We start from the raw sequence: 27456 nt of genomic DNA, 5'->3' as shown, positions 1-27456 counted from the left end.
CATCATATTAGCTGTCATGCCAAAGACTAGCTAATCTTAAATTTTGCAAAGGGGCATTAGAAAAACCTGAAAACGCGTGAATGTAATTAAACAATGACTGGAATTAAATTGTTTTTTGGCTCAGAATGGATGCAACTCAAGTGTATCAGAATTTCTTAAAATATATGTCAATAAGCAAAGCATCAAAACAAAATGTCATATGCATTTTCTAAAAAAAATAAATAAATGATAAAACAAAATTATGGTTATGTAATAACTTTCAAAAATATATTCAAGCACTTTCTTTCAGGAAATAAAAAATCTTCTAGCTAACAACAGCAGATAGAAATATAAGCAATGAAATTAGGAAAGTGAGTACATTTTGAAAAGAAAAAAAAAAATCAAATATAGTAAAGCCACAAATTATTTGGCATGGGAGAGAAAATTATTCCACATGAGGAGTCTAGACATGCTCCCCCAGTACAAGGGTTACAAAAGGGAGAATTTAGAAGAGATAATAAAGGCTAATAGATTAATTATTTCCATCTGAAGTTAGCTCAAGAAGAAACACAAGGGAAATATTTAAGCAAATTCATAAAGAGGGTGTGTGTGGGAAGAAATGTTTCCCCAGGAATGGATGCCATAGACACCAGTTCCTAAGGCATTTGAGAATAAAGTGACAACTTAGATTCAGTTTTGACAGCTATGCAAGAATGTATATTCCGGGAAAAAATGAGAGTGACATTGAGTTATAAATTAAAAACATTGGGGCATGAATGTCTGCAGCTCAGTGGGAATTCAGTTCTGTTCAGATTAAACCACTAGTTAAAAAACTGTGTAAAGAATGAACAAAATGTGAAAATAGTATTACTGAAATATAAAACAACTATCACTAGTACCAAGTCTTTGCAATAATAAAAAATATACTATTTATTTATAAATCAGTTTGCCATTCTCTCCAGGAAAACAGCATTGCCCTGTGCTTTCTCAAATTAAAATAGGTACAGAAAAAGCAGGAGGACTTGGAAAACTGGCAGTTACAGATAACCTTAACAACATCTGTGTAGGGGTAACAAGATCAGGGCTGCTCAACTTTAAGAGCATTTCAGTGACTGAGGACAGGCTTGACAGGAATATAAAAATTAATGCATATCATGGAAAAATAAAATAGACATTAAGTTTTATCAGATACATGAAAAGGGACATACCCTACTAAATAAATTTTATATAATATGTGATCAGATGACTGTAAATAACTGCTTGGCAGTACTAACAATGATCATTTCAAGGTACAACAAACAGTTCAAGCTGAAGCATTTCTTTGTGGTTTTGGATACTTAAGCAAAGCACACTTGGCAATGAAAGGCTAGCCTTACAGAGGGACTTGCATATTGCTCATAAAATGGTAAAGATATGGGGGCAGTTTCCTTGAATGCTCTAAGAGAATTGTCATACGCTTAGATTGCTTTTCTGCCCGATTCAGAGCTGGTAATGGGTAAGACATCTTGCTCTAGGATATTCAAGGATTGGTTTTTATGTCTTTTTTGTGACATTGTCTTGATAACTTCCAAATTTCAAAATGCTCAACATTTTTTAAAGCATTTAGTATAATTTTAATTAATCATTTTGTTATGGCTCATTTTACAAATGCGTGAAATTTATATATGCATTTCAAAACAGCTGGAATAAAGTATGAGAAAACAGATGCAACTGAAGTACCTCTTGTAATCTAGAAAGTGAGGTGTTACTCATTTCTTCGTTGCTGTAGGAACAAGGTAGACATTATTCTAGGCAGCTGCACTTCCCAAAGGTACACATGATCAGTACATGCAGATCGCTGACATAAAATCAAAGACTGCCCTGTTGGTGCAGATCTGTTCCAGTACTCCAAATGTTCATACTTCCTCATGTGGTGTGTATCACTTATACAAACCAAACAGGCATGTCCTATACTACACAACAGGATGGGAATTAGGTTGCATCCGTGGGAGATGAGAGGTCTGTCCCCAAATCCTTTCTTAGATAGGATTTGAATCCCAGACTCCACTCTCCAGGCAGGCTGAATTGAGGGGCTCCTGAGCAAAAGGGGAAGCACAGCAACATCCTCTCCCCTGGCTCACCTTCACACACAGGTGCCAGGTCACTCTGCAAAGTCTAGCCTGAAAATTCAGGTTCCCCAGTTCCAAAACTAAGTGGGTTTTTTGATTCGTGTTTCAGCTGAAATCAATTTAAACTCATGAAAATCCCTGTCTTCTCCAAAACCGATCCTTTGGTAAATAAGCAATTTGCTGCAAAAACAATGACTCAATTCTATGCTTTCAAATTTAATTACCAAGCACTGTTATTTCAAGACAGGAAAATACAAAAATTTAAACCAAACAAATGCAACAAATGTAAGAGAAGTAAATACATTAAAAAGCCCTACGTATAACTCCTCCTTTTGCAACTATGAAGTCAAAGTGCACTGGAATTTCATCAGGAATAAAATTTTAAAGCGTATCAACCATAATTTGCCTAGAGTTGAGAAGAAATCATTTGATCCAGCTAGTCCTTACATGTTCAGCAAATCAATCCTGCAGATATGTGATAAGTATGAGTTATTGGCCCATGTCAAACAGAATACCTGATGAGATGGACAACTGATATTCTACACTAACTCAGTGATGTTTAATAGTCTGTGATATGCGAGGTCACACTAAATGGTCCTTCTGGCATTATACTTTGCTGATCTATGAACATACAGTAGTCATAGTAAGATATTACCATGCATAGGCATCCCTGCCCTAAGAGAATATTTCAAACAAAATCATCCTTCACTCCTATTTTATTAAATTAAGCTTTTTAATCCTTTTTTTCCTTTGAATTTGACTTGTGGGCCTTTTTTTATTAATCTTTACTTTTCCAAACCCAGCGTCAGTCATCTACTACTGATAAAACATGGAATGTATCCACAAGATTAGTGTTATGCTGTATGACACTGATTTAGCAATGTCAATCAATGCAGTGTATAATCAATGCAGAATCAATCTGCATATGTAGTATTTACTAAAATATTGAATCATTTAGTACTTTTTATTCTCATGTCATGGCCTATGTAAAGTAGTCTCAAAAAATTAACAGAAATATTAAACAGAAAAAAAAACAAGAATATCCTATCTCTGTTGAATGTAAGGTTTGTTTGAGCTGTATAAGATGACTTTACTAGACTTAAGCAGAACAACCATATGATGTATCAGGTAACATCATTATGTCCTTTGCTGTCATTTTATATTTTGAGACAGTGACTTTCCTGAGTTTCTTACTGTACCATGAAGATGTATTTGACAGTGACACAAATGAGCTACCACTACAGGCAGGCTCACAGACAGGTAAATTTATAAATCACTTCACCTTTCAAACCTTCGAGATGAGGACAATGATCTCAGAAAAGATACCAAAAAACAGTTATTGTGACACCGTTTTCCACATGGGGTCATCTCACAAATCACAGAAAATCTTTATCTTGAGGAAAGAGACCCCTTTATTTCTCCACTGAATGCAGGTAAATGAACCCATCGCAGATATGCATAACCACACTGTGCTTGAGTATGTGTGGTTATGCACTTCAGTGTATGGTTTGAACATGTGGAAGAGGTGTTGTCCTGAATGAGGAAATGCTGATGAGAGGGGATATGGCTGAGTTCAGCTCCCGGCTCAAGCAGAACTCCATGTGGTGCTAGAGGAGCAATCATATTCTACATTTCACTAGTAAACTTTGTCTCTACTGTAATTTACATATGGCTTCAATATTTCCTGTGAAGCTCTTCTTGTCACCAAGGAATTATTGTAATACTACTGAGTTATTCCTATTCTAAGTCATTCCAGAAAATTGATTATACTGTGGCTGTTTCCTGGTGGCCAGTTATGCTAACTTGATGGTTTCTTCAAACCAAGTCAGCAGCGTAGATAGCTGGGAAGTAAGAAGAAATAAAAGGTCTTAATGTGAAATGACATAGCTTTATCATGGAGCGTCACTAACAAGCAAAATGACAGAATATAGTATTTTTATTTCAAAAAGGACAGAAACAGAACAATCACAGGCAGTACTTCGATAAGAAGTCACCTGAGAATCAGATAAAAGAACCCATTTCCTATGTATTTACAGATCCTCAAAAATTTCAGTGGGGTGTTAATGTTTAAGTACCCCAATGAACAAGAATTATGCACTTCAGTTATTCTGAGGGATTGCAATACTCCTTGTGTACGCAATGACTGCAATGCCTTCATGTTCCCAGGCACACTGAATTCTTCATGACTAGCAGGAGGAGGCGTGTGGTCAAGGGCTCACAGTGATAAACCTGGACTCCTTATACCATTTTAGAACCAAAGTTTAGTCTTATTCATAGATTGGCATCGAACTTGCACATTCTTTCATTAATTAATGTACAACGCTGATATTATTGGAATTGTATATATTTATGTACAATATATTTGTCCTATTGTGATCTGAACAAAACCTCTCAAATGTCATGGCTATATTATACAGGAATTACTATGAAATGCCTTACCTAACCTGGTCTGTCTCTCACATCAACAGTTCAAGGAAAGGTTCAAAAATCCCAAAAGGAACATCTGTAGGACTGTTCACCTGAACAGAAACTGATAGGTGTTTTCAGAAGTCAGATTTAATGTGTAAATGGAATTACTGGTCTTCCATTTAGGAGAATTGGGATTTTTAGTTATACATGATGTTTATGGAGTTTTCATTGACAATAATGTGCACTTTTATAAGCTCTGAATAGAACTGGAACTCATTTCACAAAAAAAAAAAAAAAAAAGTTAATGTGGAGCCTCCTTTTTATATCAGCAGAATACAGATGTTCAGTATCTGAACATATCTCCTAGAATATGGAGAAGGCTGAGGTAGTCAGTGACTTTTTTGCCTCAGTCTTCACCACCAGGGACTAAAGCCACACCGCCCAGGTCACAGAAGGCAAAGGTGGGGACTGGGAGAATGAAGAACTCACTGTAGAAGATCAGATTCAAGACCATCTAAGAAACCTGAAGTTACACAAGTCCATGGGACATGATGAGATGCATCTGTGAGACTTGAGGGTGGATGAAGTTCCTAAGCAACTACCCATCATATCTGGGAAGTCATGGCAGTCCATCAAATTGTGCCTGACAAGTCTGATGGCATTCTACGATGGGGTGACAGCACTGGTGGATAAGGGAAGAGCAACTGACATAATCTACGTGGACTTGTGCAAAACATTTGACACTGTCCCACACAACATCCTTGTCTCTAAATTGGAAATACATGGATTTGATGGATGGAGCACTCAGAGGATAAGGAATTGGCTGGATGGTCGCACTCAAAGAGCTATGGTCAATGGCTCAATGTCCAGGTGGAGAGCAGTGATGAGTGGCGATCCTCAGGGGTCGGTACTGGGACCAGCACTGTTTAACACCTTTGTTGGCACCATGGGCAGTGGGATTGAGTACACTCTCAGCAAGTTTGCTGATGACACCTGGTGAGGGAAGGGATGTGCCATCCAGAGGGACCTGGACAGGCTGGAGAGGTGGGACCGTGTGAACCTCATGAAGTTCAACAAGGCCAAGTGTACATGGGTCGGGGCAATCCCAAGCACAAATACAGGCTGGGTGGAGAATGGACGGAGAGCAGCCCTGAGGAGAAGGACTTGGGGGTGTTGGTTGATGAGAAGCTCAACATGACCCAGCAATGTGTGCTCACAACCCAGACAGCCAGCTGTATCCTGGGCCACATTAAAACAAGCAAGGCCAGCAGGTCAAGGGAGGTGATTCTCCCCCTCTTCTCCGCTCTTGTGAGACCCCACCAGGAGTACTGTGCTCAGCTCCTGAGCCCCCAACATAAGAATGACATGGACCTGCTGGAGAGAGTCCAGAGGAGGCCACGAAGATGATGAGGGGGCTGGAGCACCTCCCTTATGAGGACAGGCTGAGAGAGTTGGGGTTGTTCAGCCTGGAGAAGTCTCTGGCGAGACCTTATACCAGCCTTCCAGTACCTAAAGGGGGCCACGGGAAAGACGGGGAGGGACATTTTACAAGGGTATGTAGTGATAGGACAAGGGATAATGGTTTAAAACTTGAAAGATGGTAGATTTAGATTAGATGGAAGGAATAAGTTTTTCACTGTGAGGTTGGTGAGCCACTGGCACAGGTTGCCCAGAGAAGCTGTGGCTGCCCCTTCCCTGGCAGTGTTCAAGGCCAGGTTGGACGGGGCTTTGAGCAACCTGGGCTAGTGGAAGGTGTCCCTGCCCATGGCAGGGGGGGGTGGAACTAGATGATCTTTAAGGTCCCTTCCAACTCAAACTGTTCTATGATTCTATGAATATATTCTGTGCCCCCAGAACATAAAATGACCTTCCAGCACCAACTACAGAATCAGTGTTTTATGTTTTGGGAACACAGCTAATCTCTATCACACAATTCTGGAGGTGAAAAGTCATTCAGCCATTTGTCATGCAGCAAATGACTAAAAGGCATAAGAGACATATGAGGAGAAAAGTGACAATAACTATAATTTCAGTGAAACATAAAAAATAAAAGCTAAATTGATACATTTTGAATATATTACAAGAAAAAGTGAAAAGTACCATCCAGGTAGGGTTGTAATGACAGGATAATTCTTGGAAGTTTCTTTTGGTTTTTTTTAAATATATTTTTATTCTCTGGAGTTTGTACAGAGTGCAGAAGAGCATGGTGTTTAAGATTCCTGACAAAGACGTGAGTGAATTGCTATAACTAGGCAGACATATCAGCTCATATCTTTAAAAAAGGCACATAATAACCTCATAGTGGAGTAGTGGTAAAGATGCCAGTGTTCAAGAAAAGCTCAAGCACTTCAATGTCTAGGTAATGAGTTAGCTTTCTCAGCAGTAGTTTAGGGATCTCTTCACTATTACCTGTGTGGTTTGAGACCTGTCAGTCTTTGTGATCACTCAGTGCTGTTTCTAATCATTGCACAACAGACATAAACAAAATTCACATACCTGAAATCTAGGCTATGCTTAACTGCTTTGCTGCATCTGCAGCCTTGTAAATTATCCTAAATTAAGTATCAAAGTCAGAATAAAATGAGTACTTTTTAAAAAGAAGCACAAGAAAGTGGAATAATTTTCTAGAGTAATTTAGGTTTTTGCTTCTGTGGCATGCTTGTCAGGATGTTACATTTCTGTCTCCGGTAAAACTGCATGAGCATATTGAAATCTATTAACTTGACCTACATGGAAAAGCAAGAATCACACGAATATATGTTTATTTGAATTATCATATGAAAACATGGCTCCGTGTTTTCCTCAAAATGAGTTCATTTGACACACTATAAAAAAAGGGACAACATAAGCCCAATTTTGTTTCTTATTTTAAGAGCATTTCTGCTTTGTTACATAGATCCATCTAAGTAATTTATTATTTGAATCACCTACCAAAATGAATGTAGTTCTGATTTCCTCTTCTAGCAAAGATCCCTTTCAGGGAAAAGGCTGAAAGTGTCTGCTCTGATATTTTTATTTTTATTTTTTTATTACAATTACCCAAATTCTGTCAAATACACAGTACACTTTTAACAATTAAGTTAACTGTGTTTGCAAGCAGAGAAGTGTTTTGGTATATGATGAAGCCCGCCCCTTTCTTTTTCCATTTCTCAAAATGGATATTCTGTTTCACTACTTCCATACCTTACAGCTTTCACTTTTCAGCTAAGTTTCATCTTGAAGTAATAAAATGCTTTACAGGTTTAAAGAAGAACTAATCCATGCACATAATCCTTTTATATTGAAGGCATTTAGCTTTACTGTTATTAATACACGTGTGTGAACATTTCCAAGAACTCTTCAGTGGCTGTGTCTCCGTGCTTCCAGTGTTGAACAAGGCATTTTACCAGTTGGACCCGTGCATACCTGATGTGGCCATTTTAGAACCATGTTACATATATAAAACATTTGCTCTATTACCCCCCAAAATACTTAAGAAAAAACCAAAACCAGTTATAGGAAGCATGGAAAATCATCAAAGAATAGACTTGAACCTATATCTAAAACCCTTTTCTTCTTCTCCTTTAATATTCCAGCTGTGTCTTCTCTTTGCATTTGCTGCAGACATTCCGCAAGGACCATTTGCATGAAAGGAAACCATTCATGGGGTAGCATTTGTTACCAATTTGAGCTAAGAAGCTACAAAAGCCATTTGTTAGCATTTGAATACATTAAAAATCTCATCTTTTCAGTATTTATACTTCTATTCTTCCAAAGTGGACCTAAATTAGGGTTTCTAACAATCCTCTATAAATATCTTTCATAGAGGTCTGCACAGGATAAAACATTTGCATGGTTTAATTTTAACAGAAAATGAGAAAACCCAATATTTGAAATCAAAACAGTAACTATGAAGAACAATAAAAAATAGCAAAATTAACCGAAGTAAACAAAATCTCATATTCAAAACAGCTTTAGGCACCATGAGTAAATGTAGGATAAGCATTTAAATGATTTTTCTGTATTTAGAAAACCACAACTCCATCTAATAATTAGTTTCTGTTGATCAAGAAATTACTTTGACATTACAAAGACTGTCGAGAATTCACAATCAAACAAGAGTTTGCAAGAGTATGCGACCTTACCTTCACCTGCATATGCCAGAATGGAGCGGGCACGCATCTGCTTCCCTTCTGTGGTTTTGCCGGAGCAGGTGTGTGAGCAGGAGGACCATGCAGACCACATGCTGAGCACACAGTCCTTTGGGCATGGAGCTTCGCACACAACCGGGATTGGGTAGATAGCATCTCTACACAGCTGTCTGTCAACCTCTTCTCCTGGGAAAGAAAAGGCCAGCAGTAGTCGATCATTTGTTAAATTAACTTAAAATGAGCAATCTAGTCCAGATGGGTGCACAAATAAATTAGATTCTCTTCTTCTATATAAACAAGATAAATAGATTTTTTATTAAAATGACTTGTCTCCTCTGCCTTGATTCTAGAAGAACATGGTTAATGCTAGTTTAATTTGATATTCTGCTGAAGTGAATGTCAGCCTGGGTGGTCATTAGGCTTTCATTTTGTTAATACATATCTGTTTCCACAGAAAATCCTAATGTGAGTAACAGAGAATATAACACACCTATGGAAAACTGTGTACATGAAAATGCATGTACAGTAATCACCTAGTCTTCATCCGCATTTGTGGGAGAAGGGGAAAAGTAGTCTAACTTACAGCTTAGCCAGTCTTATAACCCACAATTCATCTCTGTATTGAAGGTATACATCAAAAGATGAAGAGAGTTGCAGTAACCTGCAGTCAGTGTGTTCTTTGGTTAGAAATATCTTCATTTGTTAGCAAACCAGTAACACATCAGCCTTTGTGTCATAGAAGTATAAAAAGATCTATGTATTCTGTTACATCAATGTACCCATTTTATTATAATAAAAAGATCCAGGCTGGTATAAATTGTTTCATGAAATACTAGCTAGTGTTTAAGTATCAGGGCTGCTTTTGTTTTCAGTAAGGAAACTGTGGGAGCACTGCATCTGAGAGCTGTCTGAACAGCACCCTAATCTCAAAGGAGTTAGTTTTGTAAGGTGACATATGATTTCCTGATCAAATCAGTTAATATCCATTAAGTGAGGAATGAACGAATGACCACATATTCTGAGGTCAGTAAGTCTCACTGACAGTGAACAAAAGCATCAGGATAAATCTTCACTTGGGAGCACATGATGGAAAAAAATGAACTAAGGAGGAAGGGATTTGGATTCACTGTTTTAGAATTGTTATCACAAAAAACAATTACAGAAACTGCTTGCAATGAAAAGCACCAGGAACTGAGAAGTATCCCAATATGTAATGCCAGTTTCAAGGAACTGAAAAAGTTGCATCTAAGAACACACTGGACTTCCGAGACCCCGTTAATCATGTGCAATCGAGGCATGGAAAGAGCCAGTTTATTTGTAAACTGGAAATCTTTTTTTTTTTTTTTTTTTTTTTTTCATTTTCTGAAAAGCATAACATTTCAAAGCTTCTGAATGCCTTTTCTGCTATATGATCCTTGCTGTACTAGGGCATAAAACCTTCTGTTGAATTATGATTAATCTTCTGAAATGTTATTGAAGCGTATGTGATTTCAAGAGGACTGAACAAGAGTGTCTATAGCACTGCACTTGCTATGATCCATTACATCAACCCTTTTTTTATTAGCTAATGTCAGCAAAATAACATCTCATCAAGATTTGCAATGAATATGTCTTCAATACAACAAAACATTTGTTAGAAATAATCATTAAATACTCTATAATTTAATGATAAAGACATCAGCCAGTGTTAATAACTACCACCTGGATTCTGAAAAGCTAATTCAGTAAGAACTGTGAATGCTGTAAATGAAGCCCAAGATCTATAAACATTGCTTTACCCAATTAAGTCTTTATTGCCTAACAGAATAATAATAAAATGAAGCAAACACTAATCTAAACAGAAACTAATTTTTGTCATTCAAGGTCTACAGAGTCTTCAAATCTCTCAGATAAGAATCTCTGATAAACTGAGTTCCTGAAAATAGGAGGTTCTTTAGTACTAGTGACATATCATGAGTCCCAGAACTATTAATGATCAAATTCTTTATAGAAGAGGAAAAGATGAGGGCCATCCATCCAATTTTATAACCCTTTAACCAGTATCAAATATTTTATTCATACAGAATCTTTAGGCACAACAGAACTGCAAACATCAATCTTCCTTGGCTCTGCAAGCCAGGGGAAGTCCTGCAGCTCATGCTTTTAAAATAGCCTAAAGTAGTCATAGTCATCTGAATTATAAAGACCTTTGAGATCAAGTCAGGCCCAATAGCTGTATTTTCACATATTAAAAATACAAATTTGAGCTCTACCAAAGGCTTCATAGATCTCCCACATCAAGTTCTACTTCCCTCACTGGACCCAATCTTTGCATCAATTACTTCTTATATCACAGGTCATCTCACCCTGACACCAATGCAGAAGGTATTCCTGCCTGCTTCATCAGAATGGCTTGTGTTTGGGTTGAAAGACAAGATGGAGGAACAGATTGCAAACTTCTTTTCCAAAGAATAGAAAAAAAGCTAAAAAACCTTATTCTAAAATTATTCCATTGCCAGGTAAGAAGACTCAATAAAGTAAACCACTGGGGACACTTTCACACTTTGCATGAAATACTACTATTACAGTATAGTATGTCATAGTGTGAACATGCAACACAGTCTTGAGCTTATTTATCACCTGTCAACTAAGGTGGCGTTAACTTGAAACTCAGATAAATCTGGGGTCATGATGAGAAATTCTGTTAAATTAGTTTCCATTCAAGTTTATATTTCAAACAAAAAAAAGCATTAATTCTCTCCCAAGATCAAAGCCTTCTTTTATCCTTTGCTTTTATGGAGAAAATATTATAAGAATATGTATTTTCCATATTAGCATTTAGTTTTTGTCAACTGTCCAATTCTTCTTATCTAATGAATTCAACAGCATAGAAATGTAGTTGGAAGGAATGTTTTATAATGGGTACTTATCTTCAGGGAAATATTTTATTTAGTCTGAATTGTTTCTGACATTTCACTAATGGTTTTATGAACAACTTGACCTTTGTTGCCTTTCTCTTTAAAGCACATTGTGTAGTCACCTACCAGGAACCATTCAACCATAGGCTGGGAATAATGCCAATGTAAAGACTAAAGCCACTTAGAAAAAGTCCCATTTGAAAAAGTTTGTCATGTGTAGTCATATTTTATTTGAACTTCATAGATATAAATTTATGTTACGCAAGAGTTTAAGACAGAATTCAACTCAACTCAAAGGCCTCTGCCCTGAGTTACTTACAAAAAGATTAAAACAGAAGATGACATTTCTACCAAGAAAAATCATCACCATTTATCAGTTGATTTGTTCATTAAAATCTGGAATCTAGCAATAGTCCATATTCAGAAACAGGGCCTATATAGTTGAATGATATTTCTCTCACATAACAGATGCACATTTTGGGCTAAATTCTCCAAACCACACTAAAGGGAGTGACTGCATGTAGAAATGGCAGGAGACAAAAGAGGTTTTCTTTTTTCGAGGATTTAAAATGTCAAAAAGTTTTTAAACCTTTGCTGGGGTTTTTAACAGATTTGTGTCATCAGTAAAGAGTGCCAAGGAGAGAGCCTTTCAAATCTAAATCTCTTCCTTGAACTGTTATGCTGGATCCAGCTAGACAATCAGCGAAGTGAGTCAATACATTGAAATGTCCTTGTGGCTGCCTTCTTAGTGTGAAGACCTTATAGTATGCTTGCACACACCAAAGCCACTAGTGAACTACTGAACTGCTTAATTGCTTTAAAATAAACAACCACCAAATGAACCAAGGAAAAAACCCCACCCCCCTACTGAATAGGCAAATTTTTACAGATTAGAGAGGTGACTAGCATGCAGGAGGAATTGGCTAACTATTCACAAGTATCAGACTGTATTCGTATCACCATTCTTGTTTTATTACATTCACAAAGCAGGTATGGTCTGAAAACTTGGTCTAGATGCTCAAGGTTGGGCTAGGCTGCAGAAGACCTACATTCCGTGTTTAATGTAGTTAAATCACATCACTCCTTTGTGCTTTTGTTTACTCATCTGTAAAATGCATCTGATATTTACATTTCTTGTAAAATGTTTTAAGATCTTTCCAATGGAAAGCATTCCCAGAGCTGATATCACTAGAGAGACATGGTAAGGCAACCCTCTTGCTTACTGTGCATTTTTTAATGTGATACATGCTTCAGTGCACAGTAAAAAATTGCTGTCAAATTCTGACCTGTAGTAAATGGAAAGGCAAGTGCTTAACAGAGGGTAAGTTTTTTTTTAAAGCCTTAAAATGATCAGTAAAATCACTGCAAGATTCAATGAGGCATAGAGAACAACTAAAAAAATAGCAACATAAAATAAAATTGCTGCTGGAGTCCTATGTAATAAGGCAGTGAACATGGTCTCAGTCCCATACCTGGAAAACAGCTATAGTCTCTGAAAGGCTGAACTATAACCTGATATTAACTAAGTAAAAAATTGACAATAAAATCACAATAAATGGGATCAAATCAAGAGACCGCTTTGAACATTAATACTGAACATTATTTTTTAAGTGCCTGGGTAAGCAGTAAAGGACGGGAATATCACATAGTGGTAAAACAAATCTTGCAGTTATATTTTAAAGTTCATAAAAGAAGTACTGACAGCAACTGAGCCTAAATGCTAAAAATATAAACTTCAGACTCTCTATTGCTTAATTGAATGTGTTCAAATTTACTAGTATATCTGCAACTCTAAGAAAAAAAAATAAGAAAAAGGCTCAGTTATGCCAATATCTTCTTTTTGTGGCTTCTGGTAGCCACATATAATAGTCTGCTTTTAAGTACAACAGACCACAGGAAAATACAGAGCATCATTCAACTGGTTTTGAAATTGCATATATAAAATGAGGATGTAAAAATACAAAAGGATGGACAAGACTGACAGTTCAGAGCACTGCATGATCTAGATGTAATGTTTATATATACTAGGGTATACTGTGTTGTATGTATGCCACTATATCAGTTATAGGCATCACCTTCTCAGCTAATGACTTTCTTACCCATTTTCTTGTCTCGCTTGTGAAGCTGAAAAGGAGGCAGACAATGTGTCATCCAGTTGAAAACTGCTGGGCACCTGAAATACTCGGTAAGGCACACCAGAGCTCAATTTTTAAAGCACTTGGTGTTTGTGGGTGAAAAAGAGGTTGTTATTATTTAACTGCCTTCAGTAATGCTTCTAAGCATAGAGGTGACAGGAAAAAAATGCAGTTAGTTCACACAGTGTTAAAATTTGTGAGCTGTGCTGGTTGCCATTTACTGTTTCCTTCCTTCCCTGTGTAGAAAAACAATCATCAGGAAAGTATTTCACTGCCTCCTGTATGGGTTGTAAAGGCTGAAATGGCCAATGAGACTGTTCTTTATCTTGAATTCCCATGCAGTTTCCCATATGCATTCCTCCCTTGTCAGTCTTCAAACATGTTGAACAACCTCCTCAGCCTTGCTGAGGAGCCAAAGTTGCTGTGTGGACTCTGCCCATTAAGAACAAAATATGCCTGTCTATATTCAAAACTTAGTAGAACCAGATCTGTGGTATGTGCTCAGATCTGTTTTTCATATGGAACTAACTTTAACCACTTTCTGTACTCAAAGTTAGTAAAGCATATGCTCCTCCACTAAAAGGTTTGCATGTTACAATTTTCATTTTTTGTTGATATAAAAAGATAGTTTGACTAGAAGAGGGGGAAACGCTTTAAAAAAAATTACAATTCTGAAGTGTCTAAATGTATGTTTTAACTATAATTCCAGTTAGAAAATAATGAGATAATATCAGTCTAAAATCCCATTGCCTCAAAGTTACAAGAACGTTACTATTAGACTGTAAGAACAGAGACAAGCATTAACGAATTTAACTGTCATTAGTCTAAAGAAAATTTAAAAGGACTTGAAGAAAACCACAGAAATAAGAGAAAACTTACAAGCTGATCCACATTTGAAGTTCTATACCGGCTTTCATTAGTAATAACCTCATCTACACCCTACCTGATTAGTCTAACACAAAATGGGAAATTCATCACATTACAGAAAAGTTACTAAATTTATCAAAACCCATATATTTTCCAGAAGCTAGGACACCTTATTTCTGCTAATAAGCAGATAGTAATCAATCACCAGGATAAACTTACATTATCATTTTCCTTTTTAATACTATTGCATTTCTTTCAAATAATTAAGCAGTTACCAGTCCCCAAAATTCACCATAAAAGGAAAAATCCTGCCTGCCTAGCATGAACTGTCACAGCAAATTGACACTTCCTTCCAAACTATGGTGCTGCAGCAGCAGTACGGATTTTTCTTTCTTCAGTGATCAGAAGAGGTAGAGAACTATGTTGTGAACTATGCATAGGAAAAAATATCCTCATAATACTCACTCAACTTCTGCCCTTTTGCATAATCATGCACTTATGATCTGCCTTCCTCAAACCTCCTAATCTTTCTTCACCTTTATCAGAACTGTTGATTAGATTCAGTCTCATACCACGACTGATTCTTCTTTTGGCAATTCTATTTGTTTTGTTGTTTGGTTGTGTTTTGTTTTCTTACACGAGAGAAACTCCCTGAGGAAAGCTGTCTTTCTCATAGCACATGTCTCTAATTAAAATGCATACACAACTGCAGAAGGCTGACCCAGATTTTTCAGTAGGAGAACTTAGAAGTTAATCTTTGAAAACCTAATCAAATAAGCAACAGAAAGGGGAAAAAGTAATATTTACATTCAATTCATAATTTACCATCTTGTTTAACCCAACAATTTTAAGAGTATTTGGAGGAAAAAAAAAAAGCAGCATGTGCAAGAGTATCTGACTGACAAACTGATTTTCGCTCTTGAATCAGTTCAATACTTGTATATAACACATATTTTGATAGACATTAGGAAACTGTAAATGTTTTATTAATCCCAGCAGCCTTCATAACATCTTGACAGTGTTTATTCATATCTGCTCCAAAGATAAAGGCTGTCAACATAAGCATTAAGGTTGGTAAAATAGCAGTGCCCTTGAAATCAGTAGCAACACTATGTTACCTTGTATGTAATTACTTTCTGTTCCAGTTCCGGAATGACCAGTTGTCAAAAAATATCTCTGCGTGAATTAGGTAGATAAATTTTCAACATTTTGAATAATTTTTAATCTCTCCAACTATTGCGCATAAAGAAACATTAACATACAATTTATATTCTCAATATATCCTATTTCACGAAGTTTTGCAACAAACACAATGTGAAAAAATGGTGTATTCTTCCCTTATATTATTGTCAAGTGAAGTTTCTGCATTCATGCCTATTGCTTAGGTACCTAGCTGGTAGCTCCAAGTGTTAAATCAGTTGCTAATTCCCTAATCACATGCCTTTCTCTCAATTGCTTTTGCTAAGTAGCATTTGCATTTAATTAAGTACATCTTAATTAGTTGATGGTTAATATTCGTGAAGTAATTTACTTCTAAGAAGCCTAAGTAGAAATGGCACTGATTTCAATGAAGACAAATACACTAGTTTCTCACATCTGTTCATTATGCAAAAATGAAAGGTGGTCTAATAGTTTAATGATATGAAAACATTCTAGGATTGTAAACTGTTGGATTTGGTGATTTGTGTGTGAAAATTTACTGTGGTTATGGTTTCAATGTAGAATTTCAAGTAGCATAATATCATAGAGTCTATTCCTTACTAAGAGAAAAATTATAAACATGATACTTAGGCTGCTTATTCAAAAAACCATCATGAGTCTTATAATCATGGATGGATTTTTTTTTTAAATTAGAAACTTGCTAGCACAAGCACATATACATTCATCTTATTTACACATTTACCATGACTGCACACACAAACCAGTGACATATAGAAAAGGCCACTGACTACTCCCCTTTTACTATGCAAATATAGGAAGACACAAATACCTTTTAAAATGTAATTCTAAATTTTAAAATGTGGTTTAGGCTTTGCCAGCATTTGCAAGGAAAAATAACTGATAATGGCAGGCACTACTACTGTACAAATGCAAAATAGTTGGAGCTTAGAAATCCACAAATCCAGTGTTTCTCAAATGAAACACAATAGCAAGTCAACACACTTAAGAAAAAAAACATGACATTTAAAAGATTTTTCTCTTCCTTAACAAGAGGATACATCACATTTTACAAGCAATAACTTGATGACTATGTGCAATTTTCCTGATGTATTCATATTATGGGAAAACAAATTTTGACGAGTGGGAAGACAGTGTCTTCTAGAACTCCCACATTCATGCAGAAATCTAATTCCAGCAATAATATCTGAATGCTTCTGCTCCTTCTCTGTAACCAAAGCAGTAAATGCTACTACTACACATGAGCTACAGCTTAAAGAGTAGCATGTGTTTGCTAACCTTCCTCACAGCACAGCACGGTAGCGACTATGTAGAAAGAATACAGAAGCAGGTGACCCCAGCAAGTGGTTTATAGGAAAGCTAAGATGTGACAGGCATTCTGCTGCAGAGGTAAGACAGTTCTCGTTCCAAAATTTATCCCGTCCTTCAGCTCATCTGAAGTTTCATTCACACAAATTTAAAGAAAAGTGAGTCACTGCTAAGAAATCTAGTTTGGTATTCCTTAATGCATCAGGTAAATGCAAGACTTTGCACCATACATGAAATAGTTACTGGAATTATCAAACATAGAATAACACTTCTTTGAAATAATTACAGAAATAAAGGGACAACTCTGAAACAAAAATGAAGAACATATTTTAAAGATGTATATTTCTTTCTAAAATTGCTTCAGATAGGAAACATCTTTGCATATTCTTTGGATGTAATTGGTTAAAAATAATGAACTCACACCTTCAGATATGATATTAATGCCTTAATGCCTTGAGTAATCCCATTCTCATGTCTGGTAATAGAAAAACATACGTACCTACATTTATATTAGAGTCATCTATCAAAATTAGATACAGGAGATAGAGTCTAAAATTGACAGAGGGAAATAAAAACAGGGAAAGGAATAGTATTTCTTTATCCAGAGAGTAGTTCCTTGGTGTAAAATGCAGTATCAACTGTCACATATGTAGGAAGGCCAGATTAAACAACAGTATGAAAAAACAATGTTCCATAACTTTGTTAACTCAGAAATACATAGTAGCCCGAGGTATTTGACTGGGAAGAAAAAATTTATTTTTTTTTTCATTAAAGTGCAACCTTCTTATTTATGCTCTAATTCTTGACTCAATGGAACTGAGGAAAGTGGAATAAATTGTTCTGCTCCTTTTGTCATCTTAACAAGAACTTTTAGTGGTGCCTAATTTCAAACTTTAGCTCTTATTCCTTTATCCCCTCTCTTATTTTTCCACTGTTCTTTGCTAGATTTACTCATATTAAAAAACTAAATTACATATCTTTCACCCAGGAAAATATGGGAAAAGGTTTTCTGATTCTCCCTGTATTTATTTACATAATTGTGGTAGTGGCGATGACAGCCACATTATCAGTTCCCCCAAGCATACAGCAATCACTTGGCTACCTGCAAAGCTCCCAATTAAAGAAACTAAATTAAAAAAATGTATGTACATGACATCAGTTCACTATACACACAGAGGAACACTGGGGGTGTCTTATAGCACTAACTATGGCTTTAAAAGTAACACAGACATTTATCTCTGACACAACACTGTAAGTTACAGAGTGCATATTTTGTATTATGCATCAAAGACTAATGAAAAACACTTCTTGCAGATGATACCTTCTTTGACTTCTTACTACTTCTGATACCACTGAATATCCACCAGCATGAAAGAGGCTGTATCTGAACTACTGGTGATAATGTGAATATCACTGAAAAAGACATATCTAAATAGGGATACTGATGAATTAATCCAAATTAATTAAAATGGGACTTTGCAGGAGATTAGTTAAACTGTACTAGCATTTTGTATGGCTATCCTTATTCAGAATGAAAGAGAAAATTCTTAATAAATAGAATTAAGGCCACCTTAATTCTGAATAAGAGGATTCACGAACATGTTTAACGTAGTTTAACTAGTATTATTTTTGCAGTTAATTTGGACCAACTTTCCCAAGTGTCTCTATGCAGATAAGACAATGTAAACAAAACACTGAAACATAATATGTCTTTAGCTGAAAATCTGCTGTACTTTAATTTTGTGTCATACTAGACTTGTACCACAAGAATAGTAGTCCAATTTCTAATAAAGAGCCCAACAGAGTACCTACACATTGCCTAACAACAGGAGTAAGATTTTCCCACTGCTTGACAGGTAGTTGAAGCATTTTCACGGTTCATTTGCTAATGTAGTCTTGCTGAGAATGATAAGGAACAGAGAATACAAGTGTATTGATCATAACCAAGCACAGTTGCCTTCTAGTGTCAAATAAGCCAATCAAACATCATCTTGATATGAAAGAAAAAGTAAGTTTGATGACAGGCTATGGTCCCATTGAGAATAAAATCAATATTAGTCATGGGACCAAGTGGGATCAATATGTCAGACCAATAGGCCATTTTAAGCAGAATATGGAAAGGAGGAGAAAGTGCTGACAGAGCTATAAGGAAACAAGAAGACATAGTGAGAATCTGAAGGACGAGATCACTTGAAAATTCACAGTATATTTCTAAGAACACTTGGCAAAAACATCAGCTCACCTTAAAAAGATAGAGCTGATCTTAAGATCAAATGGACATCCTCATAAACTTTTCCCAATCAAGTCACAATTCACATAGTGACAAACAGATATAAAAGTATGACTTCAAAAGTAAAATAAAAAAATAATTTCTCCATTTGTTTGTAAAATGTTACAGAATCTATACTGTGTTTAACAGTGGAATAAATTTTGACAGACTTTAGAAATATTGATAGTGTTATTTTGAACACTGGTAACAGTAGAATTTAAAATACATAGATCTGAAAATGCAACATGTATCTATTTCAGCATTGCAAAATGTCTTCTTGTTTGTTTAGAAAACAAGATGTTTTATTAATCACTGGGAATTATATAACTTTTTTTTTTCACTACTGAGTATTCTCATCAATTTTTTAAATTCATCAGATATGGACAAGTGCTGCAGCCTTTACAAGTGTTTCACAGGCATTTTATTGTAACTACTATTTTAGGCATTTCCTCCTCCCCTCCAATAAGCTCAAAAATAAGTGGAGAACAAGTCTGGACAGGGCAATGGAATATCAAACTAGTTCTATTAGAAATAATAATTCTGATGTACTGATCTGAACTAGATAAACATTCAAGGATATGAATTAGCAATAGAGGCATTAAAATATGAAATAATAGGCAACACTACAAAAAAGAGTAGCATGAAAACAATGTGACAGCTCCACTACTGTCAGTAGAACAACAGTGCTTGCCACAGTCAATCTTTTAAACAATTCCCTACACTGAGGTACTAATCTGCATATTTTAAACAGCTACCTTAATGGACGGGTTTTCAAGAAACACTAAATATCCACAACTTTCATGAACTTCAGGCTTCTCATTTTCTCCATAAATATGAGTTTGGGAGGATAACTTTATAAATCTAAGCTCAGAAGTTCACAAAGTTGTATCATAAATTGATTCATAAATACTCCAGCACTGCAGTTTCATCACCAAGTACTTTCTTAGAATTTGGCCACCAACATTTTAATGTTATTACTAGCTCTAACGAAAGAGCATAATCCACAGTGGAAGAGAATGATGAATGGCATGCAGCTGACAGAACATTAGATGAACATTTCAGTTTGTCAATTATCAAATATTTCACAACTATACAGTGAATTTGCACCAAATTTACAACTATGCATTCACAAATATCTGTGATACCTCTTGCCACACAAATATACCTGTAACTCAAAAGGGGGTTCAAGAGAATTAAAAAAAAAAATTATTTTATATAGTAAAAGATGATTGCAAACATTTTCTTTGCATTATTTATCCAGCTGCAGCTAGTAAAGAGTTGTCACTCTATATGTAATCTGACAGCTCAATTCAATCACAGTTAAAACACGGGACCCAAGAGGTGTAAAAGAGATCACTGTCAGTGTCATGTTTACACATTTCTGAGAAATGTTTTTATAATTAATTTCATGGATGCTTCTGTCTGTGTCCTACTACTGGCAGATAAAATGCAGTCTTCGGAGAACATCTTTTTATCCATCTTGCAATTAATATTTTCTCATCATTACAAGTGGAAGGCACAGCACGCCTTCAGGGAGCTCAGACTGGGAATTAATCTTGTCTTTTGGAAACATTTTCATAACTGATTCCTCTCTAGAAGACTAAAACTAATTCATCCTTTTGACTTTTCCTTTCTCATGGCCTCTCAGTATATAGATTCAGAGAAAGAGCTCTTAGGAAAGCAACCAGAGGTAAATACCTATACCTTATAAACATATGCTAAATTAAGGAAATAATATAACATTTTCACACAAGACCAAAAGTAGCAAGAACATATCTGCAGGTATAGGGACATTATAACTTTTCTACTTTGTTAATAAGTTATAAAAGCCAACGTCCTAAAGCCACATAAATCTGTCAGATTTCACAGCAGATTTGCACCTACTCAGAGAAATCAGCTGTACCCTGGAAATAAGGTTCCCCTCCCCTATTAGGACATCACTGGTTTTCTAGATGCCTCCCACAAGATTTAAGCTGCTTCTAGATAGCATTATTCTTCTTTTTCCCCTCTTAAAAAAGAAGAAAAAAAAATCCAGTCTGAGACATTCAGAGCAAGAGATTTAATGTAGTTTCTAATCAGTATCTTTTCTCTAGAAAACACTAATTCAGCAATTTGCTATTTATAAAATAATATCAGTACCAACAAAGGGTGTCTCAAATCAGTGAAATTAAAACCAAACATCTGATAACTCTTAGGGCAAGATTTAAATAGCTATTCCATAAATTATCCCCAAAATTATGTCAAGAAACCAAACAGCAAACGCCAGAATTAAAGTTGCCTTTGTATAATGCTTTTTTTTTTTAATTGCATAATAACACACATTATTTTTCCATTGGGTCCCTTCCTCCTTCAGTTCACAGATTGGAAACTCCTTAATGAGTAGCTATTTGGTATTTTCAGTGTTACTCTCTTTGTTCAACACATGATTTATTTACCACACATTAATTAAAAATGTTATTAAAACAGATTTTCTAAGATCTTTCTGTCATGACTATCAGACAGCCAGTAATATATTTATTTTCATAACATTCAATATGTGATAGGTTACTATTATTTATGTTTTGCTGATGCTGAAGAAAAGCAGAGCAAAATTAAACTATGAAGGAAAAACCACAGCTAGTTGTCTCAGAGATAAAGCATTCATTACTACAAAATGCGCATGTAATCTCCAAAGGATATATACCCATTTCATAAATAAATAGCAGGTTCTGTGGGGAAAATGTCATGTAGGCACAATTAAATTAAATAATTAAAGACTTCCATCTGATACATTCGCATAAGGACTAGGCAAACAACTTTAATTTCCTGTTTGAGCACTTAGCTTTGCAACCTAAAATATTTAATATTGACATAATATTTCTTTAAAATTTTCTAGTTTAAAACAGAAGGCAAATGAAAAATAGTACTTCTGCCATGGGTATTACACTGACTCTGGACACTTAACTGCTCTGCCAGGTGATCTCATGGAACAAAAGCAGGAATAGACTATAACATGCTCTGTTCCATCTCTAGAAGTGAAGAATTTCCTTCTCTCTTCATCTTCTCTGGTTTTTTATCCAGCTTTATTTTTTCCACACACTAATCCCAGTCTGTTACCTCACTGTCCCTTTCATCCAGCCCTGCCAAATTCTTTCCAGCTGATCGTCAAATCCTCCCTTGGGCTGACCATCACCAGACAGAATCCCTCTCCAGATTATAATCCCTGCCACATAGAGACATTTCGAAACTTCCTTTGAGTTCCTTACTTGCTCTCAGTAAACTGTCCTGGAGGAAACTAGGGTCAAAACCTACCTTTCCCCAGGTCTTCACCTCATTGCTTGGTCAGTAACAGTTTCTCCCTCTTGTCTTCCATCCCCCTTAACACCAAGTCCCAGGTACAAATATGTTCCTTTCCACCTGCAATACGTCTGTGAATCTTCATAGCTGAAACCCTGCCAAAAGCTACCTGCACCCCGAAATCGGGAACAGATCACTAGGAACACTGGGGAGACTGGGATCCTCAGTTGTTTGCTCTGATTTGCTGTTATAGTTGTAGTTTAGTACGTTTTACTCTTAGTTTGAAGTTTCTTAAGTGTTCAGTGGAGATGGTGCTTGTGCAGTGCACAGGAGTTACAAGAATTGCAAAATAACATAGATTATTTTAAGGCTCTTTAAATTACCACTGTAACAGTTATCTTGTGAAATCAAATATTTCTTGGCAGATAAGAGTGGTTTTACATTAATCAGCACTCAACACAATTTATGGTCTGAAAGAAAGGTCAGACTGTGAGCTGCTTAAGACTGGAAGTACTGAGAATAAAATTCCTATTTATTCTGGCTCAACGTGACTGGCTAATGAAGATGTTTTAATATTCACCATTTATCAACACACTAGTTCCACAGCTTTGAAGTCCGATAACAATTATTAAGAAAATTTATCATTAGCATGCAGGTTGTCAGAAAATATAAATAATCATGTGAAACCTTTTTCTCTCAGATGAAAAACTTACTCCCATCAAAGCTAATGAGAGGATACTGAAAACATTTTATCATAAAGATTAATGATTAGTACTGTGTAATAAAATCCGCCAAGAAAGTGATATTTAATTTATAACTATGTAACATTATTATTATATATAACATTATTAAATCTAGCGTTGTTTCTTCTGAGTATGTTTTGTAAAAATAATTAACGTATTTTCTGAGTCTGGTTTTGGGAGTTAGCAAGACAAAAATCCAAAACAAATGAAGTTCAATATGGGGGTCTATAAATCCAGAATTATAATCCATCCATAAATCCATAAACCCCTTTTTTTTTTGTTGTTTCATAACAGCATAATTTGAAGTAACAAAATGGAAAGATTGTAAAGCATTAAACTGACCTTCCTAAAAACCCAATTGTTTTGAAATGTATCTACAATTATCCCTCTCTGTTTTCTTACTATGATGAACCTTGGAGTCTAATCAGCATTGGGTTCCTGCTTTGCAGGCTGCTGTGTAAATCAAAATTTATGCATCCCCTCCTCCTAATTTACCCACTGCTATTACAAGCAGTTCTTGCAACATCCTGCTTTTCCACCTGGTTGTGCCATCAAAAACAAAAGCAGGTTATTAAGAGAGTGCATCATATGAAACATGTAATTGCACTCTCTGTGGTATATTTTCAAAATATTTCTGCTTCCCACTACAGCAACTTCTAATCCTAGATGTACAATAAATTTTCAGTACACCAATTCAGCTTCTCTGCAAAGATGTTATAGTACATTTTTGAAGTAAACATGCCAAACCCCAGTAAACTCAACTAACTAGACAGTCAAATTATGATCTACGACACAAGAAAAGAATTTTGGTAATTAAGTTGGCCCACCTATTTTTAATTATGTTCTTTATGAACAATAATGTCTCTACAGGCATTGTCCATATCAAGTGAACTCTGTCTTCAAAAATATATGATAAATTGGAAACAAAGGTTTATTGCACTGTCATAAGTCATAATTGTTTACTGCACTATGCAGATGAAACTCTGGTTTTGCCTTATTTATCCCTTTAATTGAAATCTTCGCATCACATTCCAGGCCAACTACTAAGGACACTAAGAAAGCAAGTGAAGTATTTGAGTCATCCCATATAATGAAATCACTTCATGTTATACAAACACTAAAAGCATCCACTCTTATATGGAACTTAATAGGGATATGTCCACTTTCCTAGTGTCAAGATGAGAAACAGAAAGGATTGATATGACATATTAAATGTGATCTTTCATTGACAGAAGAATTATCAATTATTAAACTTCCTGATAACTGAAATGGGATGGTTAAGCAGTAGTGTGCACTAATTTTCCTTTATATTCCTTTATACTAAATAAAGCGAATCTTGTTAAAAAGAACTGACTTAAAAATTCAATGCTATGAAACATAATGTCGGGAGAGTATTAATTTTAAGGTCTTGTAAACTGATTATATTTTACCCTCAGAAACAAATTATTACACACAGCACAAACATCAAATAAACATATTCAATAGTTTTTATGTAACCAGACAAATTAAAGGAAAGCAAGGACTGGGTTATATATTTCATATCCTATCTATTTACATTGAAGAAGAAAGTATGCATTTACGTTTGACTTAAATGCAAATGTGACCTCAGACGGTCAGCCTGAAAGCTGTTAGGCAGAAAAGAACAGTTCAAATCAATTCTGTAATGACATTAGCTAAGAAATTAATATTGGGAAATGATGAGTAATGGCCATAACCAAGTTCCTGTAAGCATAAGGCACTATGTGCTGAAAGAAACTGTCATTAGCTACTGTGTTTTTCTGCTAATCAACTGCTGAGCACTGGCCAGATTTTGATGTGTGTTCTCTTACAGGGTTAATTCAAAAATTCAATGTAATTCAAATTCAAATCTGGCTCTTCATTCTTTTTAAACCACTATGTCATAAAGTCACACAAAGTAGGTATTTTCTTTATCATTAAAAAATCCAACCAGTCTGATGGTTTCTGCATTCAATAGCCACACAATAGAAAGGGCAGAAGATTTAGACTATACCTGAGCACACCTATAAAGCTTCCCTTGATTCCCTTTCCCATTGTGAAAATTAATAAAGATCAGCAGCTAAACATTTAGCATATATTTGATTCAAACTATAAATATACAGAAAGGGCCAATTTTTATAGCAGCCAAAATATTTTGAGTTAAAACGGTTGCACCAGCTGATACTCAGTTTTTCCCAAAGTTTATTCTATAGATTTAATTAGATGCCTATCTTAAGAAGATATAAGGCCACAGGCTAAAATTTAAGAAGCAAAATACAGATGTTGATCAGGAAACTACAGAAAAAAAAAATTTAAACTACATGAAGAAATTTTATAAGCTTTTCTGCAAAGTAAAATTCAATATCAGGAATGCGAGAAATATTTAAGACATTTCTAAGTCCAGAGAAAAACAGTAGTTAAATCCAATAGGATTGTTGTATAGATGAAGTATGGTGTCTTCAATTAATCACACTAGCTGACAATAAACATAGATAAAGGAAAAACACACTGTTCTGTTTTGGACAGTGAAGTGTTTGAGCCACTCCATATAAAGAAGCTAATCTAATCGGTTTGAAATTTTTACATTTGCATGTCTTAGCAAAACAGACTAGTTTACCTTCTATATCTTTTAATTAGCTATGAACACCATTGTTTTTCCCCCAAATACTGCAAATGGTGTACAACCTACCCATTTACATCAGAATATACTGATGTCACAGGTGGTCTGAGTTTGTGCTCCAGTCTCAGGAAGACCAGACCCGTGTCACCCATGTATGTCCAGGTGTCAAAAGAGAACTCATGGCACTCAGCTACATCATCACACATCTCTGCCTAGACAACTTCAGGAACAATTTTGTTACTTCAAAGAGTTGCAGGAATTTGCATATACACGAAGAGTCTTGCTGTTGCCATGGCTCCCTCTTCTAAGGCTAGTCATTTCTCACAGCTGTGAGGCAGGACATGGCAATGAGTCCAATCCTTTCCCCTGTGGAGCTAACTGTAACCCAACAATTAGTGAGCTTGAATAAGGTCCGGAAGAAATTTGCCCTTCAAAAGTGAGATCTGTTTTATCCATGCAGTGGTACAAAGCCCAATTTATTATCAAGGCTGTAAATCAATTCATTATTTACACATTTCTAAAAAATGAGCGAGTAATTTTAGCCTACTGTCTGATGATCAGAAGCACACTACTTATACCACAACCACTGCTAGTACCTACGCTAGAGTTCAGCAAAAAGATAAAAATCTAAAACCCCATAATGAACTGGCATTTTGTAGGCCTTTTCAGCAGTAGATAATTTTGCAGATTCTTATGTCAGAAATTATTTTGCACTGTTTACATATGAGTAGCACCAATGTATGTGTTTCAGAGTGGAGAAGTGGCCAGCTTTCCAACCATTTAAATAATACAGAAATATTTTTGAAATTGTATTCTTCATAGATTGCCATAGCTCCAGAGAAGTAAAGCAAATTCATGTGTTGTGAAATCACTCTTGAATGGCATTAAAGAACTTAATAATAGATAATATGCACATACCTCTGTGTGTGCATGCATACAAGTATGCCTTATATATATTACATGTACATATAAATATATGAACTACAATTCATTTTTTAAAAAGGGTCATACTATCATTAGCAAAATTAGCATGGAACATTAGCCGCAGATCTAATCATTAATATAATATATATGATAGAGGAATTCTGATCACCTTCTGTCCAACCTTGGCGTTTCCACAACTAGAAGGTTTTTTTCACCTAAACTATCTCCTTTGTAAAATTTCCTGGGAGACTGACAAAGAATATTTATTCTGAAAAGGTTCTTTCCACACGAAGAGGCTGAAGTTCCATTTATATAATAAAAATACATCAAAGTTCATTACAGCTTCTGCAATGACAACCTGAGGTATGGACTGTCATATTTTTTTCAGCCTGAATGAAAATTCTGATTACTGCAATCTGCTGTGGAAAGAGAATGACAATCACAGACCTCCAGCAGCATCACAGAAGGATAATCTATTGTTTGCTATTGTCTCAAAGACTGTAATGACTCTTATCTTTACACCAAATTGAAGAGAGAAGCTCATTCCAATTATATAAAACAATCTCACAAACACTGCTACATGATTCTAATTGTGAAGTGAAACACACAGGTCAA

At 35.6% G+C, this 27456-nt stretch overlaps 1 protein-coding gene across 2 annotated transcripts in view; it reads right to left on the bottom strand.

The window, feature by feature from the left end:
• THSD7A (thrombospondin type 1 domain containing 7A) overlaps positions 1 to 27456 on the bottom strand; it is a 267649-nt gene that overhangs the window by 68691 nt on the left and 171502 nt on the right. For both annotated transcript variants that reach the window (XM_026841560.1, XM_026841561.1), the window contains exon 10: positions 8621 to 8812. In XM_026841560.1, coding sequence (XP_026697361.1) covers positions 8621 to 8812 — 192 coding nt within the window. The remainder of the gene's footprint in view (positions 1 to 8620; positions 8813 to 27456) is intronic.

The sequence above is a fragment of the Athene cunicularia genome (assembly GCF_003259725.1).
Source record: "Athene cunicularia isolate RWA chromosome 2 unlocalized genomic scaffold, athCun1 chr2_part1, whole genome shotgun sequence".
Classification (NCBI taxonomy): domain Eukaryota; kingdom Metazoa; phylum Chordata; class Aves; order Strigiformes; family Strigidae; genus Athene; species Athene cunicularia.
Note: the sequence above shows the minus strand (reverse complement) of the source record. Positions and strands in the feature narration are given on the sequence as shown.